Source organism: Stegodyphus dumicola, chromosome 11 (genome assembly GCF_044657685.1).
Source record: "Stegodyphus dumicola isolate Sdum_Otavi_A_Nest chromosome 11, ASM4465768v1".
Classification (NCBI taxonomy): domain Eukaryota; kingdom Metazoa; phylum Arthropoda; class Arachnida; order Araneae; family Eresidae; genus Stegodyphus; species Stegodyphus dumicola.
In genome coordinates this window covers 46,978,898-46,994,101 of record NC_140778.1, presented here as the reverse complement: position 1 = coordinate 46,994,101, position 15,204 = coordinate 46,978,898, and the positions used below count along the sequence as shown (strand labels likewise).

General features: G+C 31.4%; 1 protein-coding gene across 1 annotated transcript; it reads left to right on the top strand.

The window, feature by feature from the left end:
- The first annotated feature begins 6,796 nt into the window (after positions 1–6,796).
- On the top strand, positions 6,797–14,197 carry LOC146993934 (uncharacterized). Its single transcript, XM_085826648.1, has one exon. The coding sequence runs from the start codon at positions 8,108–8,110 to the stop codon at positions 10,076–10,078; it is 1,971 nt and encodes a 656-aa protein (XP_085682774.1). The 5' UTR covers positions 6,797–8,107; the 3' UTR covers positions 10,079–14,197.
- The last annotated feature ends 1,007 nt before the right edge of the window (positions 14,198–15,204 follow it).

The following is a 15,204-nucleotide window of genomic DNA, read 5'->3' as shown; positions in this document are numbered from 1 at the left end:
TATACAGATTCGCGCACGAGTTTTCGGTGGAAGAATATTTTTCTCACGAAACGATATTTTACGTTTGGAGTGAGAACGACGGCTGAGGACGAAGTTCATATTGTTCAAACCACAGCCGCTCCTCTCGCCTATTACGAATCATCGTCCCCCAATCTGAAGGAAAGAAGTTTTAAAGTCAGCGACAGGATGAAATATAAGAAATATATTCTAAGACCTTTTCAAAACTATGTCGTTCCCCCGAAAACGCAATATCTCATCGTCACAACCCAGAAGAGTCTCTTTCTCGTCGATCGGTGCTCGTACTCGCTTTGGAAACAATTGAAAGAGGAGATTTCTTTCCAATCGCCGATGATGTTTCAAGAAAAAGAAGAAGAAAACCCTCCGCCACCTTTACCCATCCCTTCCTTATATGATAAGAGGAGATGGACCAAACCGTTATTTCCCGAAACAAAATCGATGAAATTGAAGTCATCACAATTGAAGATGAGGAGGAAGAAAAAAAATTACCTCTTAAAAGACGGTCGACTTACCGGAACCTACCTGGCGTGCAAGATCCGCTTCAGAATCCAGAAGCTTCTTCTTCTTCTTCTCCGACTTGTTCAAACAGGCAACCTCTTTCGGACTCCTCACAGACAGAACCTCTTCCAGTATCCTCTTCTTTTTCTTCTTCTTCTCCAACCTGTCCCGACATCGTAGAGGTAGAATGTCAGACGTGTAAACAAGTTCCAACAGGTCCAGAAATCATGGAGGCAGAATCACAGCCGGGTTCACAAGTTCCAACGGGTCCAGAAATCGTAGAGGCAGAATTTCAGCCGGGTAAACAAGTTCCAACGGGTCCAGAAATCATGGAGGTAGAATCGCAGCCGGGTCCAGACATCATAGATCCCTCCACTCATCCCAAAGAGACTCCAAGTGTTTCAAGACAGCCTTGTGAGGATCCAGCCCTTCTTGTATGGAATGATTATATGGACTTACAAAATTTGGTGCAACAGGAAGGAGAAGAAAATAATCATACGGATGGGTGGGTCAAAGACTGTTTAGATCATTTAACCTCGAATGAAATTGAACTGTTATGGAATTGCATTTCTGAAATCACATCGGAAATGGGATAAAAACCAAAACAAACAAAAAACAATTTTTTTTAATAACAAATGGGAGGAGGGTAATGATGTCAATTAAAAAAAAATATTATATAGAGTCCAATCTTGGTGGTTAACTTCAGTTTTCCAGCATGAGGTGATCCACGTTTCCCGAAATATAGATCCCATTCCAAGAGAGATTGTGTAGAGGTTTCACTTCAGTTCTTTTTTTTTCCTACCAAGAGGAGAGGGTCCCCAAAGGGCTACCCATGTCCAAAGAGAGAAAGTGTAGAGCGTTCATTTCAGTTTTTTTTTCCAAGTTTAGGGGAGGGAGGTCTCAAAATGACACCCCCCCCATTTTCAAAGAGAGATGGTGTAGAGCGTTCATTTCTGTTTTTTTCCAAAGTTAGGGAGTTTTCAAATGACTACCCATTTCAGAGAAAGAGAGAGAGAGAGAGAAGGTGTAGAGCGTTCATTTCAGTTTTCCAAGGTTAGGATGGTGGTGGAGAATCCTCCAAAATGGCTACTCATGTTAAAGAGAGAGAGAGAGAGAGAAAATGCGTAGAGCGTCCATTTCAGTTTTCCAACATTAGAAGGTCCCAAAATACCTTCTGAATTCAAAGAGAGATCGTGTAGAGCGTTCATTTCCAGTTCTCCAAGATCAGAAGAAGAGGGTCCACTTTTCCCAAAATGGCTTTCCGCATTCAGAGACAACGAAGTGCAGACTTCAGTTTTCTCCCTTCCCAAGAATAGAGGGTCCCAAAATGGCTTTCCATTTCAAAGAGAGAGGGAGAGGCGTTCATTTCCATTCTCCAAGATAGGGTCGTCTGCTTTTTTCTCAAAATGGCTTCCCAATTCAAAGAGAGAGAGTGAAAGGGTGTGTAGAGCGGTCATGTTCATTCTCCAAGATAGGGTCGTCAGCTTTTTCTCAAAATGGCATCTCCCCATTCAAAAAGAGATCGTAACCAATTTTTTCCAGTTTTTTCCAAGATGGGGGGGGAGAAGAAAACCTAGGATGGAATAACACGACACACAGAGAGAAAGAGAAAAAAAAAACGCCATCTTGTCATTTTCTGATAGGGTACCGGTGTTCGAATACTTTTGTGACCGACTGTACGTCCCCTCAGCTCTTCGGTTGGGTATTAAGAAAAGAAATTCCTATACTGCTTTTGTATTACTTGTATAGTGAAAGATTTGAAAAAAATAGCTTCACATGAAAAGTTTTTCTCCGATGAACGAATACAGCTGAAACATGTTTCTGTCTTCAAGTATATCCACAAAACATGAAATAGTATTGTACTCTTTTGTATTCTATTGCATTTTTATATTACTTCGTGGTAAATTTTTTTATTCTTAAATTTCTCTCTCTCTTTTCTTATAATACACAAGTACTCTTTCAAATATGGCTGACCTATGAACCTAAATTTTTATACTATAAAATTTTATATAAAAATTAGCCGTAATCATTAGACACAGCTTTGTGTATATTATATTCTTGAATACATGCCTGCAATTAATACTAAGAATACTATTGATAAAATTCGTGATATAATTAATAATGAAAATACTGTTTAAGCTAAAAACCGATTTGAATCTTTTTTTCATTATAGGGTAACATGAGCCAAACAATTTTCGTTAGAAATATACAATTATGCTAACTTGACACATCAGATAGAAAATATTTTATCGTCATCATCGGCTATGATAAAAGATTTATACGCTTAAGATTTTGGATTATGATAAAGCACACAGGACCTATTTGTCTAAGGGAAAGGAAGTCTTCAGAGTAGATTTTTTTTTTGTGTGTGTGGGAAACAAACTGTTAATTCACAATCAATTGTACTTATGAAAAACCCCTAAGCCTCCCATGCAGCCGCTAGAATTTACCGGTGCTCAGCTATCTTACCGCTTGGAGACTAGTTGGCTTTCTGAACTTACGCAATATCTATCTGAATTTGAATATTTGCATAAAAACGAGCAAAATAAAATGACACACTGTAAATAGTACATTTTACTGAAATCAAACTTTCTTTGAAAAAGGAAAATTAATTGTAAGGAATAAGATGGATGCATTTAATTAAACGGCGGGCAATAACAGCGCTGATCATATGTTTCGTATAGGAAATCATTTTCTTCGTGTTATCGTATAACGGAAAATATCCACAGATTATATTTTACAGTTTTTATGAAGTCATGGGTTATCTGCTTTAAGAGAACACCTTCGTGGGCAATTTTCTAAATAAAATTGGCTTGAATTCACGTTACGCATCGAGAAAATCATAAATACCACAAGCAGCTAAACTGTTCGGTTGCCAACAGCAAAATACCAACATCCAGCAATCTTATTCACTCAACTATAGTGAACTTAAACTAATGTTTGTATGTTATTAGTAGTATTAAAATAACGAAAATATTTATTCTAATAAAAATTTTTGTTTGAATATCCTCCCTAGTAAGGTATTTCCTTTGGTTGGAGATTTGTCAACAATAAATGCTATGTTTAAACAAGACATTTATTTAGAGCATAATGCTTCAAAAATGTATGCTGGGATCCCTAGAAAAAAAAATATCGCCGGAAAATATATTTCCGAAAAAATATTTAATTATTCATATTCTTATGATTAATTATTAAATAATTAATAACTTTTATAATTATTAAATGAAATGCTTATTTATACTTTACCAAATGTACAGCGACACTCTTTCTTTACAAAAATACCATATTGAATAAATTATATTGTAAGCTAATAAGTAACAACATTGCTTTGTTTAATTAAGATACAATAACAAGCCGAACAAACATTAAATTGGAAGTCAAACAACAAAATTCAGCGTTATATTTTCAAATTTTCACAATCTAATTTTCATTATATCTTATCTCGTTCATTTGCGCTTTTGCAGCTGAAGATGATGGTTCGGTAAAACCATCGAAACTAGTCTTGTGAAAATTTGAAAATATAACGCTGATTTTTGTTCTTTGACTTCCAAATTAATTGCTTTGTTTGTTATTAATATGTCTCATCCTTCCTATTTCAGATAAAATTTACTAGTGTTTCTTGGACAGGAAAGCAAGAATTTTTAATTTGAATCCATAAATTTATGATACACTGAAAACGGTTTCATGTTATAATTCCCTTTCTGAATATCTTGAATGTATATGAAAAAGTAAAATGCAAATTTAATATTAATATTACCACCCTTAAAAACACCCAAATATTTCGTTTATTACTCTCTTAAAACTACGTAATAATTAAGGAAAAAAGAAATTATTTAAAATAATTATTAGTTGCCTGCAGTTGAAGAATATAGGAAAATGCAGAAGGTTTTAAAGATTTTTAATTAATGACAAAAATACAGAAAATCGGAAATAATACGAAATGTTTCAGCAATATCTCAGAAGGAATGAAAATTGCACCAGATAATTGTCAGAATACAATTTTAGTGATAGCAGTTTAATCAGTCTGCATTGAAATTCCGGTGATAATCAGTGACATACAGATTTAGGTTACTTAGGTTAAAAATGCGTAATAATTTAAAATTTAACCCGGTAAATTTTAAAACCAATTTATTTGAAAACTATCAGCTTCGCTGCGAGCCTTCGTCTGGCTTTTAAATGTACCGGAAAAATGGCTAAAGGGAACTCCAAACGTTAAATTTAAAAACTGCGTAGGATTTTACTCTGCAGAATAACTTCATAAAAAAAGTTATTACGTATAACAAAATTACAATGAAATAAGCAATGTCCCTTAATACAAATATTAATTATCCTAATAAATAAATTAACCAAATTCCCTTTGCAAAATCTTAAGAACTCAAATGGTATAAAGGAGGTTAATAACTTTGTTTCCTAAAAATATCAGTCAAAACTTTTCAATATCTTAAAAACAGTGAAATGAGCAATAAATAAAATAAAGGAATGCAAAAAAAAGAAAAAAAAAAAAAGAAAATTCTGAAAAGCAAAGTATAATTAATGATATTTTATCTTATGTTTTCAAGGGAAAAAATTACAATGAAATAAGCTATATCCCTTAATACAAATATTAATTATCCTAATTAAAAAATTAACCAACTTTCCGTAGAAGAACAAAAATCATGTAAAACTTTTCAATATCTTATAAACAGTGAAATAAGCAAAAAAATGACATGAAAGCAACTCAAAAAACATAAAATTCCGCGCAGAATTTTACTCCACAGAACAACTTTATCCAAAAAAAAAAAAAAAAAAAAAACAATAAAAATATATTATATTTATATAAAAATGACAATGAAATATGCCAATCTCTTAAAAACAGTGACATAAGAAATACTATGAAAAATTGTTGCCAAACCCATATTTCTAAAAGAATGAAACTATTCAAAATGATGCGATTTCATCAAAAATCTATCAACAACAATAAGACAGGAAAATTGTTGCCCAAATCACATTTTTAAAGATGTGAGATGTGAGAAATGTACTCGGAAGCTTCATTTAAAAAACCTTTTAAAAATACAAAATATTATCATTTTTCCAAAATTCTTTTTGTAAAAGCATTCGCTAGGATGAAAGTTTAACGTGTCCAAAAATCAAAGAAAAATAATCTGTACACTGTAAAAATAAACTTTTTTAGAAAAATTCCCATTGAAAAAGTGTTAAGCTCTCTTTGTTAAATAAATTCGTATTTAATCGATTTATTGAAACACGAAATTTATTTTAAGTTCGTAAAATAGCTAAGTGCCTACGTTTCATGACGATGTGAAAATGGTGTGTGTAGAGTAAAATCTCACTTTCCTATAGCCCATTATGTTTCAAAATGACACGATTTCGTTACAAAACATGAAATAAAAAAAATTCGAATTCGAATTTCGAAAAAATTGCTTCGAAGTGCACTGGCTCTTGTGTAGATGTACCTATGTACCAAATTTCGTAGCGTGGGTCTATTAGCTTACGCGCAGCGCGAACGAAGGGCACACACACAGACAGACTCTTTCTTTTATTATATGTAGAGAAGATATGTAGAGATAAGATTGTTTAAGGGAAGGAAACTTTCAAGTTTCGCAGCTGTAGCCTGCGGTATTAAGACGATCATCACGGAGAGTCTAGCCTTTTGCAATTCTCTTGAGAGCTCACAGGTACTTAACAATATATAGCAATCAATATCACTTAGCGGAATCATTGAAGTAAAATTCTGGGAGGGATGGGAAATAACAAAAGAATTGCTTGACAATTTTCAGAGGTTTAGGGTTATTTTCGCGACATTTTACGGGAAGTTCGGTCCAAAACTAGCGACAGTTTTAAAGAGATTCGCAGATAATCACTCGACAGGCTAAGGGTTAACTACGCTCATGGGCACAATCGTATTTTAGGGTATTTTCTACTTCTTTTCCTTTTCTTTCTATAGGCCCTTTTTTTCCCCTCTATTATTTTTGGGCCATTTAATTTAAATTTTATTTTGTCCCATCTTTTCTTTCTGGCCTTTTGAACTCGTACAAAATGTACGAAGATCCTTTTTACTCTCCTCAAATACGAAATTGCCCCTCTTTCTATATACCTTTCCTTCGCACCTATGCTTGATTTTTCGCCCATCTGTGCAGAAAGACTTAGCGGGTGCAAAACAAGACATCTGTCTACTTTGTCTGTCTGTCTGTCACATCTGGTAGCTCTTTCATTGGTTATTTCGAAACAAACGCAACTTCCGACCACGTGACAAACAGCATCGCGCATCAAGTAACCTCTGGCAATCCCTACGAGTTCGACTGGTAGAGAAGTGTTTCAAATGAATACGAAAAATCACTCGTTTTCAAAAGTGATCGCTAATGCTGGATACAACGATCGCTGTTTGAGCGATCATCGCTGTTTCACCTGAATGAAGCCTTTACTGAGCATAAGGGGCGTATCTTTGATGTGACATCATGTCACACATAGTCCGGATTTCACGTGACCTCCCTGCGCGTTTGGGGATTTAGCGCCGACCTTCAGGAACGTGCACGAACTGGGTTAATACACAATAATTTAATATGTTCGTTATAGTGTAGATTTTTTATGGCAACAGTGATGTTTTTTTTATATATTGCTTTGAGTGTGATAACGCGCGGAATGTAACCTTTATGATATGTTTAGAATGCTAAATGAGTTAAGTTCTTTGTTAATTAAAAAGGTTTTATCTGCGAATTATATTACCATTCCTCTGAAGTTAGTCAAGAAATTGATTAATTTCAAACAGGATCCGTCGCCTTAATCATCTTATTGCTGACATTGTCAAATCCAGAGCTTTTTCTGTTTTTCCTCTTCTCCATATAGCTAACAACCTCTGACGGCATAATTAAGGGGGTGTTGTTTGTGTTTGTTCTTCAATTGAATTGCGTAATGAGGGAAGAAACTGAGTGTTTTGTTTGATCGTGATGAATGTTGTGTGTGCGAAATTGAGAAGCACATTGAAATGAAGTTTGTTTCTGTAAAGCACTTTTGAATAAACAACTGTTAAACACTAACTAACAGATCTATAAGAATCAAAACTTTATATCTTAATTATAAAGGGTATATGATATCTATCCCTTAAATTCACTGGTAAGTACGTAAATGTTATTGAAGAAGAAATCGTATTTCTGTGAAATGTAACAAATGGATTTTTTTCTGAAGCTTTCCTGTTAGTCAGATGGAGCTAATGCAGTACGGATTTTACCCAATACAGTAGATATGTCCCATGTTAATAATTTTAGCAACATAATTACATGTGACATTGAGCACTAGTGGAGAATAGCGAGAAGTTTTGGACAAAATTCAGCTACCCATCCCATTTTACATCCATGCAGAGCTTAAAATCTTCCTGATCTATATAGCACATTGTATGAAAGCAAAGCTTACAGTTCGGTCATTCAGACAAAAGTCCAGTTTAAAGAAGTATAACCTTGTCTCGTGTGTGAAGTATGTAAGAAATCGTTTGAAAAAAGCTGATTTAAAGATGCTGATGCATATTTGTGCAGGAAAGAAACCTCATACGTGTGAAGGATGTAAAAAGGTGTTTGTTCAGAAGGGTCATATAAATTAGCATATGCTTTTTCACACAGGAGAGAAATGTCATATATGTGAAGTACGTAAGAAGATGTTTACTCAGAAGGCTGATTTAAACAACCATAATGTTATTCACACAGGACAGAAAGCTCACATTTGTGAAGTATGTAATAAGATGTTTACTTCAAAGGGTAATTTAAACATGCATATGCTTATTCACACAGGAGAGAAGCCTTATATGTGTGAAGTATGTAAGAAATCGTTTAGTCAAAAAGGTAATTTAAAGATGCATTTGCGTGTTCACACGGGAGAGAAGCCTTATATGTGTGAAGTATGTCAAAAATCATTTAATCAAAAACGTAATTTAAATATCCATATTATGAGCATTCACACTAGAGAGAAGCCATATGAGTGTGAAGTATGTAAGAAGACGTTTAGTTTAAAGGCTATTTTAAACAGGCATATGCTTATTCATGCAGCAGAGAAACCTTATATGTGTGAAGTATGTCAGAGGATGTTTACTCGAAAGAGTAGATTAAACATGCATATGTGTTTTCACACAGGAGGGAAACCTGATTTATGTGAAGTACGTAAGATGTTTACTCAGAAGGCTGATTTAAACAACCATAATGTTATTCACACAGGACAGAAAGCTCATATTTGCGAAGTATGTAATAAGATGTTTACTGGAAAGAGTAATTTAAACACGCATATGCGTATTCACACAGGAGAGAAGCCTTATATGTGTAAAGTATGTAAGAAATCGTTTAATCAAAGAGGTAGTTTAAAGATGCATTTGCGTGCTCACACGGGAGAGAAGCCTCATATGTGTGAAGTATGTAAGAAATCATTTAAACAAAAGCATAAATTAAAAATCCATATTAAGCGTATTCACACGAGAGAGAAGCCGCATGTGTGTGAAGTATGTAAGAAGGCGTTTAGTGAAAAGGATTGTTTAAACAAGCACATGCGTATTCACACAGGAGAGAATCTTCATATGTGTGAAGTATGTGAGAAGACATTTACTGAAAAAAGTACTTTAATCAGACATATGCGTATTCACACAGGAGATAAACGTCATATGTGTGAAGTATGTAAGAAGGCATTTCTTGATAAGGGTTATTTAAACAGGCACATGCGTATTCACTCAGGAGAGAAACCTCATAAGTGTGAAGTATGTGAGAAGACATTTACTGAAAAAAGTACTTTAACCAGCCATATGCTTATTCACACAGGAGAGAAACCTCATATGTGTGAAATATGTAAGAAAACATTTAGTGAAAAGAGTAGTTTAATGAAACATATTCGTATTCACACAGGAGAGAAACCTCATATGTGTGAAGTATGTAAGAAGAGATTTACTCAAAAGAGTACTTTAATTAACCATATGCTTATTCACACAGGAGAGAAACCTCATATATGTGAAGTATGTAAGAAGAGATTTACTCAAAAGTGTACTTTAATTAACCATATGCTTATTCACACAGGAGAGAAACCTCATATGTGTGAAGTATGTAAGAAGACATTTAGCGATAAGCGTAATTTTATCAAGCATCTGCGCATTCACATAGGAGAGAAACCTCATATGTGTGAAATATGTAAGAAAACATTTAGTGAAAAGAGTAGTTTAATGAAACATATTCGTATTCACACAGGAGAGAAACCTCATACATGTGAAGTATGTAAGGAGATTTTTACTCTAAAGTGTACTTTAAACATGCATATGTTTATTCACACAGGAGAGAAACCTCATATGTGTGAAGTATGTAAGAAGAGATTTACTCAAAAGAGTACTTTAATTAACCATATGCTTATTCACACAGGAGTGAAACCTCATATGTGTGAAGTATGTAAGAAGACATTTAGTGCTAAGCGTAATTTTATCAAGCATCTGCGCATTCACATAGGAGAGAAACCTCATATGTGTGAAGTATGTAAGATGATGTTTACTGAGAAGGCTCATTTAAACAAGCATATGCTTATTCACACTGGAAAGAAAACTTTTGTGTAAGGTGCATAAAAATTGATTTATTACTTAATTAATACTTAAATCCTCTTTATCTTCATAAAGAGGATTTAAGTATGGATATAACAAAAGGCAAATAATAAATAACAAGTTACATAACTCATAAGAATTTATGTAACTTGTTATTTAGCGCAATGACGAGTTTTAAGGGTGCTACTTTGGTAGACGGTTGCACGGATTTTGGCGAGTAATACAACTTATGGTAAACCCATTGAAGGATAAGTTATTTATGGTAACCGATACTTTGTTGTCATTTTATTTAAAAACAATGTGTTTTATTGTGCATAAATTCCGTGTTTTAAATATTATTTATGGCTTCTAAATATTAAAAATCAATTTAATTTTTCATTTTTATTTGAAATAAAAATTTTATTATTTATCATATTTTATGAAATTTTATATTGTGGATGATGTAACCAATGATGTCACCTTACTTTAAAAGTAATTGGTTTTTATATGTATAAATTTAATCTAATGTTTTAAACATTATTTATGGCTGTTAAATATTAAAATACAATTTAATTTTGCATTTTTTTTAAAAAATGATTTTATTATGTATGAATTTTTAAATAATTTTAATTCTATGCGTGATGTAATAAGCTCTCTGATTGGTTATAGAATATTTGTGCATTAACGAGCTATAATCAGCTCCCTGATTCGTTACTGAAAATTTGTGCATTTCCGCGCCGTTTTAAAATTTAATTCATATCTTCGAATTCCTTGAAGGATGTTAATTAAATTATGATTCCGATTTTTTTTGTTGTACTTATCAATAAGCAATAGGTTAAATGACTAAAAAATATAAGTACATATTTTTCCTTTATTTTATAATTGTATACTTAAATTTTTTGTTGAAAAAATTAATAACTATTTTCAAAATTGCTGAGATAATTATTGTCCATATGTTTTAATGTTAATTATATTCTATATAACGTATTTTAAAGTATTTGAATTTAATAATATTCTAATTCTTTTAAATGTTGGTATGATGGTTTTTAATTCAATATTCAATTTCAGTAATATTTTAATCTAATTAAACGTTGGCACAATGATTTTATAGCGGTGTTTTTATTCTCTTTGCTATATGAAAGTAATAGTAACCTTACTTTACTATTTTATACTCATAGTCAATGTATTTATTTACCCTTGCTGCCATCTTAAAAAGCGAGATTTTCAACAAAAAATTAATCCATTACTTTTAACGATATTTATTTTTTTTAAAGTTTTGAATACTTTACTATGCGTAAAAACAGCGTTTTTCAAGATGGCTGACGTTTGTAAAAATCGCGCCAACAATTGCGCCAAAGTATATCGCCAAAAATCCGTGCAACCGTCTACCAAAGTAGCACCGTTTTAAGAAATATTGCTTTATTTACACACAAGAAAAACCTCTCTTTTTAGCATCTGTGCATACTTTGAATTAATTATATGTGTTTTATGTTAAACTTGATTGTTTCTGAATTTAATGCAGATGTGAATTACAATTCTGCATTACTGACAGAAATGCTTTTCTTACTCCTGTCATGAAAAATGTATCATGTATTTCCACTCATGGTGAACAGGTACTTACCCCCATGCCAATTTGGCTCCAATATCAAATGTATGAGTGTATAAACATTCACAAATCCAGTGCAGGGTTCCACAGCAATGTTAAAATGGTGAAATTATGTCTCAGTATTTTCAGTTAAATCTTGAGCATACAAAGTAAAGCATTCCTATGTTTGTAATGCATATACAAAAGAAGGAAACATTAATTCTGTGCGAGTAAGAAATCCATTATATTGAATATTTATTTAAAAACTGTTTTTATGTTTTTTCTTGATGTAATAGTGAAAGAAAACTAAAACAATAAATTTTTATTTTCCGCTTTCATATCTTAAGGTGAAATTACTTTCCATTTTGGCAACTTGGGAATATTTTTGTTCCATAAAATAAAATAATAAATGTTTTAAAGCAGATGTTCTGAAAAATAAACCAGATAATAAAAGCATTTAATCCATAGCATTTTTCTTTGGTGCTATGGATGTTCCAGAAGTACTGAGCAAAAGCAAAAAAGTTACTGTATTTCTTTTATTTTTTCTCTGTTCTGTCACTGTATTTTTTTTTCTTCCATTTTATTTTAAAAATAATGTGTTATATTATGCATAAATTTGGTGTTTTTAATATTATTTATGGCTTCTAAATATTAAAAATCAATTTAATTTTTCATTTTTATTTGAAATAAAAATTTTATTATTTATCATATTTTATGAAATTTTATATTGTGGATGATGTAACCAATGATGTCACCTTACTTTAAAAGTAATTGGTTTTTATATGTATAAATTTAATCTAATGTTTTAAACATTATTTATGGCTGTTAAATATTAAAATACAATTTAATTTTGCATTTTTTTTAAAAAATGATTTTATTATGTATGAATTTTTAAATAATTTTAATTCTATGCGTGATGTAATAAGCTCTCTGATTGGTTATAGAATATTTGTGCATTAACGAGCTATAATCAGCTCCCTGATTCGTTACTGAAAATTTGTGCATTTCCGCGCCGTTTTAAAATTTAATTCATATCTTCGAATTCCTTGAAGGATGTTAATTAAATTATGATTCCGATTTTTTTTGTTGTACTTATCAATAAGCAATAGGTTAAATGACTAAAAAATATAAGTACATATTTTTCCTTTATTTTATAATTGTATACTTAAATTTTTTGTTGAAAAAATTAATAACTATTTTCAAAATTGCTGAGATAATTATTGTCCATATGTTTTAATGTTAATTATATTCTATATAACGTATTTTAAAGTATTTGAATTTAATAATATTCTAATTCTTTTAAATGTTGGTATGATGGTTTTTAATTCAATATTCAATTTCAGTAATATTTTAATCTAATTAAACGTTGGCACAATGATTTTATAGCGGTGTTTTTATTCTCTTTGCTATATGAAAGTAATAGTAACCTTACTTTACTATTTTATACTCATAGTCAATGTATTTATTTACCCTTGCTGCCATCTTAAAAAGCGAGATTTTCAACAAAAAATTAATCCATTACTTTTAACGATATTTATTTTTTTTAAAGTTTTGAATACTTTACTATGCGTAAAAACAGCGTTTTTCAAGATGGCTGACGTTTGTAAAAATCGCGCCAACAATTGCGCCAAAGTATATCGCCAAAAATCCGTGCAACCGTCTACCAAAGTAGCACCGTTTTAAGAAATATTGCTTTATTTACACACAAGAAAAACCTCTCTTTTTAGCATCTGTGCATACTTTGAATTAATTATATGTGTTTTATGTTAAACTTGATTGTTTCTGAATTTAATGCAGATGTGAATTACAATTCTGCATTACTGACAGAAATGCTTTTCTTACTCCTGTCATGAAAAATGTATCATGTATTTCCACTCATGGTGAACAGGTACTTACCCCCATGCCAATTTGGCTCCAATATCAAATGTATGAGTGTATAAACATTCACAAATCCAGTGCAGGGTTCCACAGCAATGTTAAAATGGTGAAATTATGTCTCAGTATTTTCAGTTAAATCTTGAGCATACAAAGTAAAGCATTCCTATGTTTGTAATGCATATACAAAAGAAGGAAACATTAATTCTGTGCGAGTAAGAAATCCATTATATTGAATATTTATTTAAAAACTGTTTTTATGTTTTTTCTTGATGTAATAGTGAAAGAAAACTAAAACAATAAATTTTTATTTTCCGCTTTCATATCTTAAGGTGAAATTACTTTCCATTTTGGCAACTTGGGAATATTTTTGTTCCATAAAATAAAATAATAAATGTTTTAAAGCAGATGTTCTGAAAAATAAACCAGATAATAAAAGCATTTAATCCATAGCATTTTTCTTTGGTGCTATGGATGTTCCAGAAGTACTGAGCAAAAGCAAAAAAGTTACTGTATTTCTTTTATTTTTTCTCTGTTCTGTCACTGTATTTTTTTTTCTTCCATTTTATTTTAAAAATAATGTGTTATATTATGCATAAATTTGGTGTTTTTAATATTATTTATGACTTCAAAATAATAAAAATGAATTTAATTTTGCATTTTTATTTGAAATAAAAATTTTATTGTTTATGATATTTTATGGAATTTTATGTTGTGAATGATGTAATGAATGATGTCACAAAATATTTTTAAAGTAATTGGTTTTAATATCTATAAATTTAATCTAATTTAAATTAAATTGGTTAATTAACATTGGTTGATCTTTAGATTATGGTAACTTGGCGATTTTTTGGTGAAAATTTGGCGACCAACTCTCCTACAGCAACCCTCTATTTTTTTTTTCCCGCTGCCATTTTGTCTTCGTGAAGTAAAGACATGTTTCTTTTCTTTTTATCTACTGAACACTTCTTCCAACAATCTACTAGCCGAATTACACTTATGCTAGAAATTTTATCTAACAAAACTGCTTAATCATGACAAATATTCACTGCAAAATTGGGAAAAAGTGCACAATACCATACTCCTTACGCGTTTTTCAAAATAACACATACACATAAACCATGTACCCGTCGACTTATTTTTACTTAAAAAAACATCCCAGAATTACACAAAAATGGCATTGTGCACACTCTTCACTATATCCATGTGCACTGCTTTTTTCTCATAAATTAGAAAAATTTCACGAAAATACATGACAATTTTTTGAATCTCTAAACCCGGTAAAAAGAACATATATGAAATTATCTGATCGCGAAAAAGTATATACCCTTTCCAAATATGAACATTTCCACACATAAAATAAATAAAATATCCAAAAACTTTTACCTCTAAATCATCTATTAAATTATAAACGTCACCAACGAATTCATACCGCAAGCATTACAAATACTTAGTGCCAAATATTTAAATTATTTCCATGCACGTTTACTTCAACTAAAACGTATACCAATTGCTACAAACATAAAATTCACAAAATAACTATCATTTAATTAAAATATCACTAAAACATGTACACGTCGACTTATTTTTACTTTAAAAAAAAATCCCAGAATTGCACAAAAATGGCATTGCGCACACCCTTCACCATATCCATGTACACTGCTTTTTTCTCATAAATTAGAAAAATTTCACGAAAATGCAT

Excerpts from the sequence above, each read along its gene's own strand:
- LOC146993934 (XM_085826648.1), top strand. The coding sequence starts at position 8,108 with ATGCTTTTTCACACAGGAGAGAAATGTCATATATGTGAAGTACGTAAG.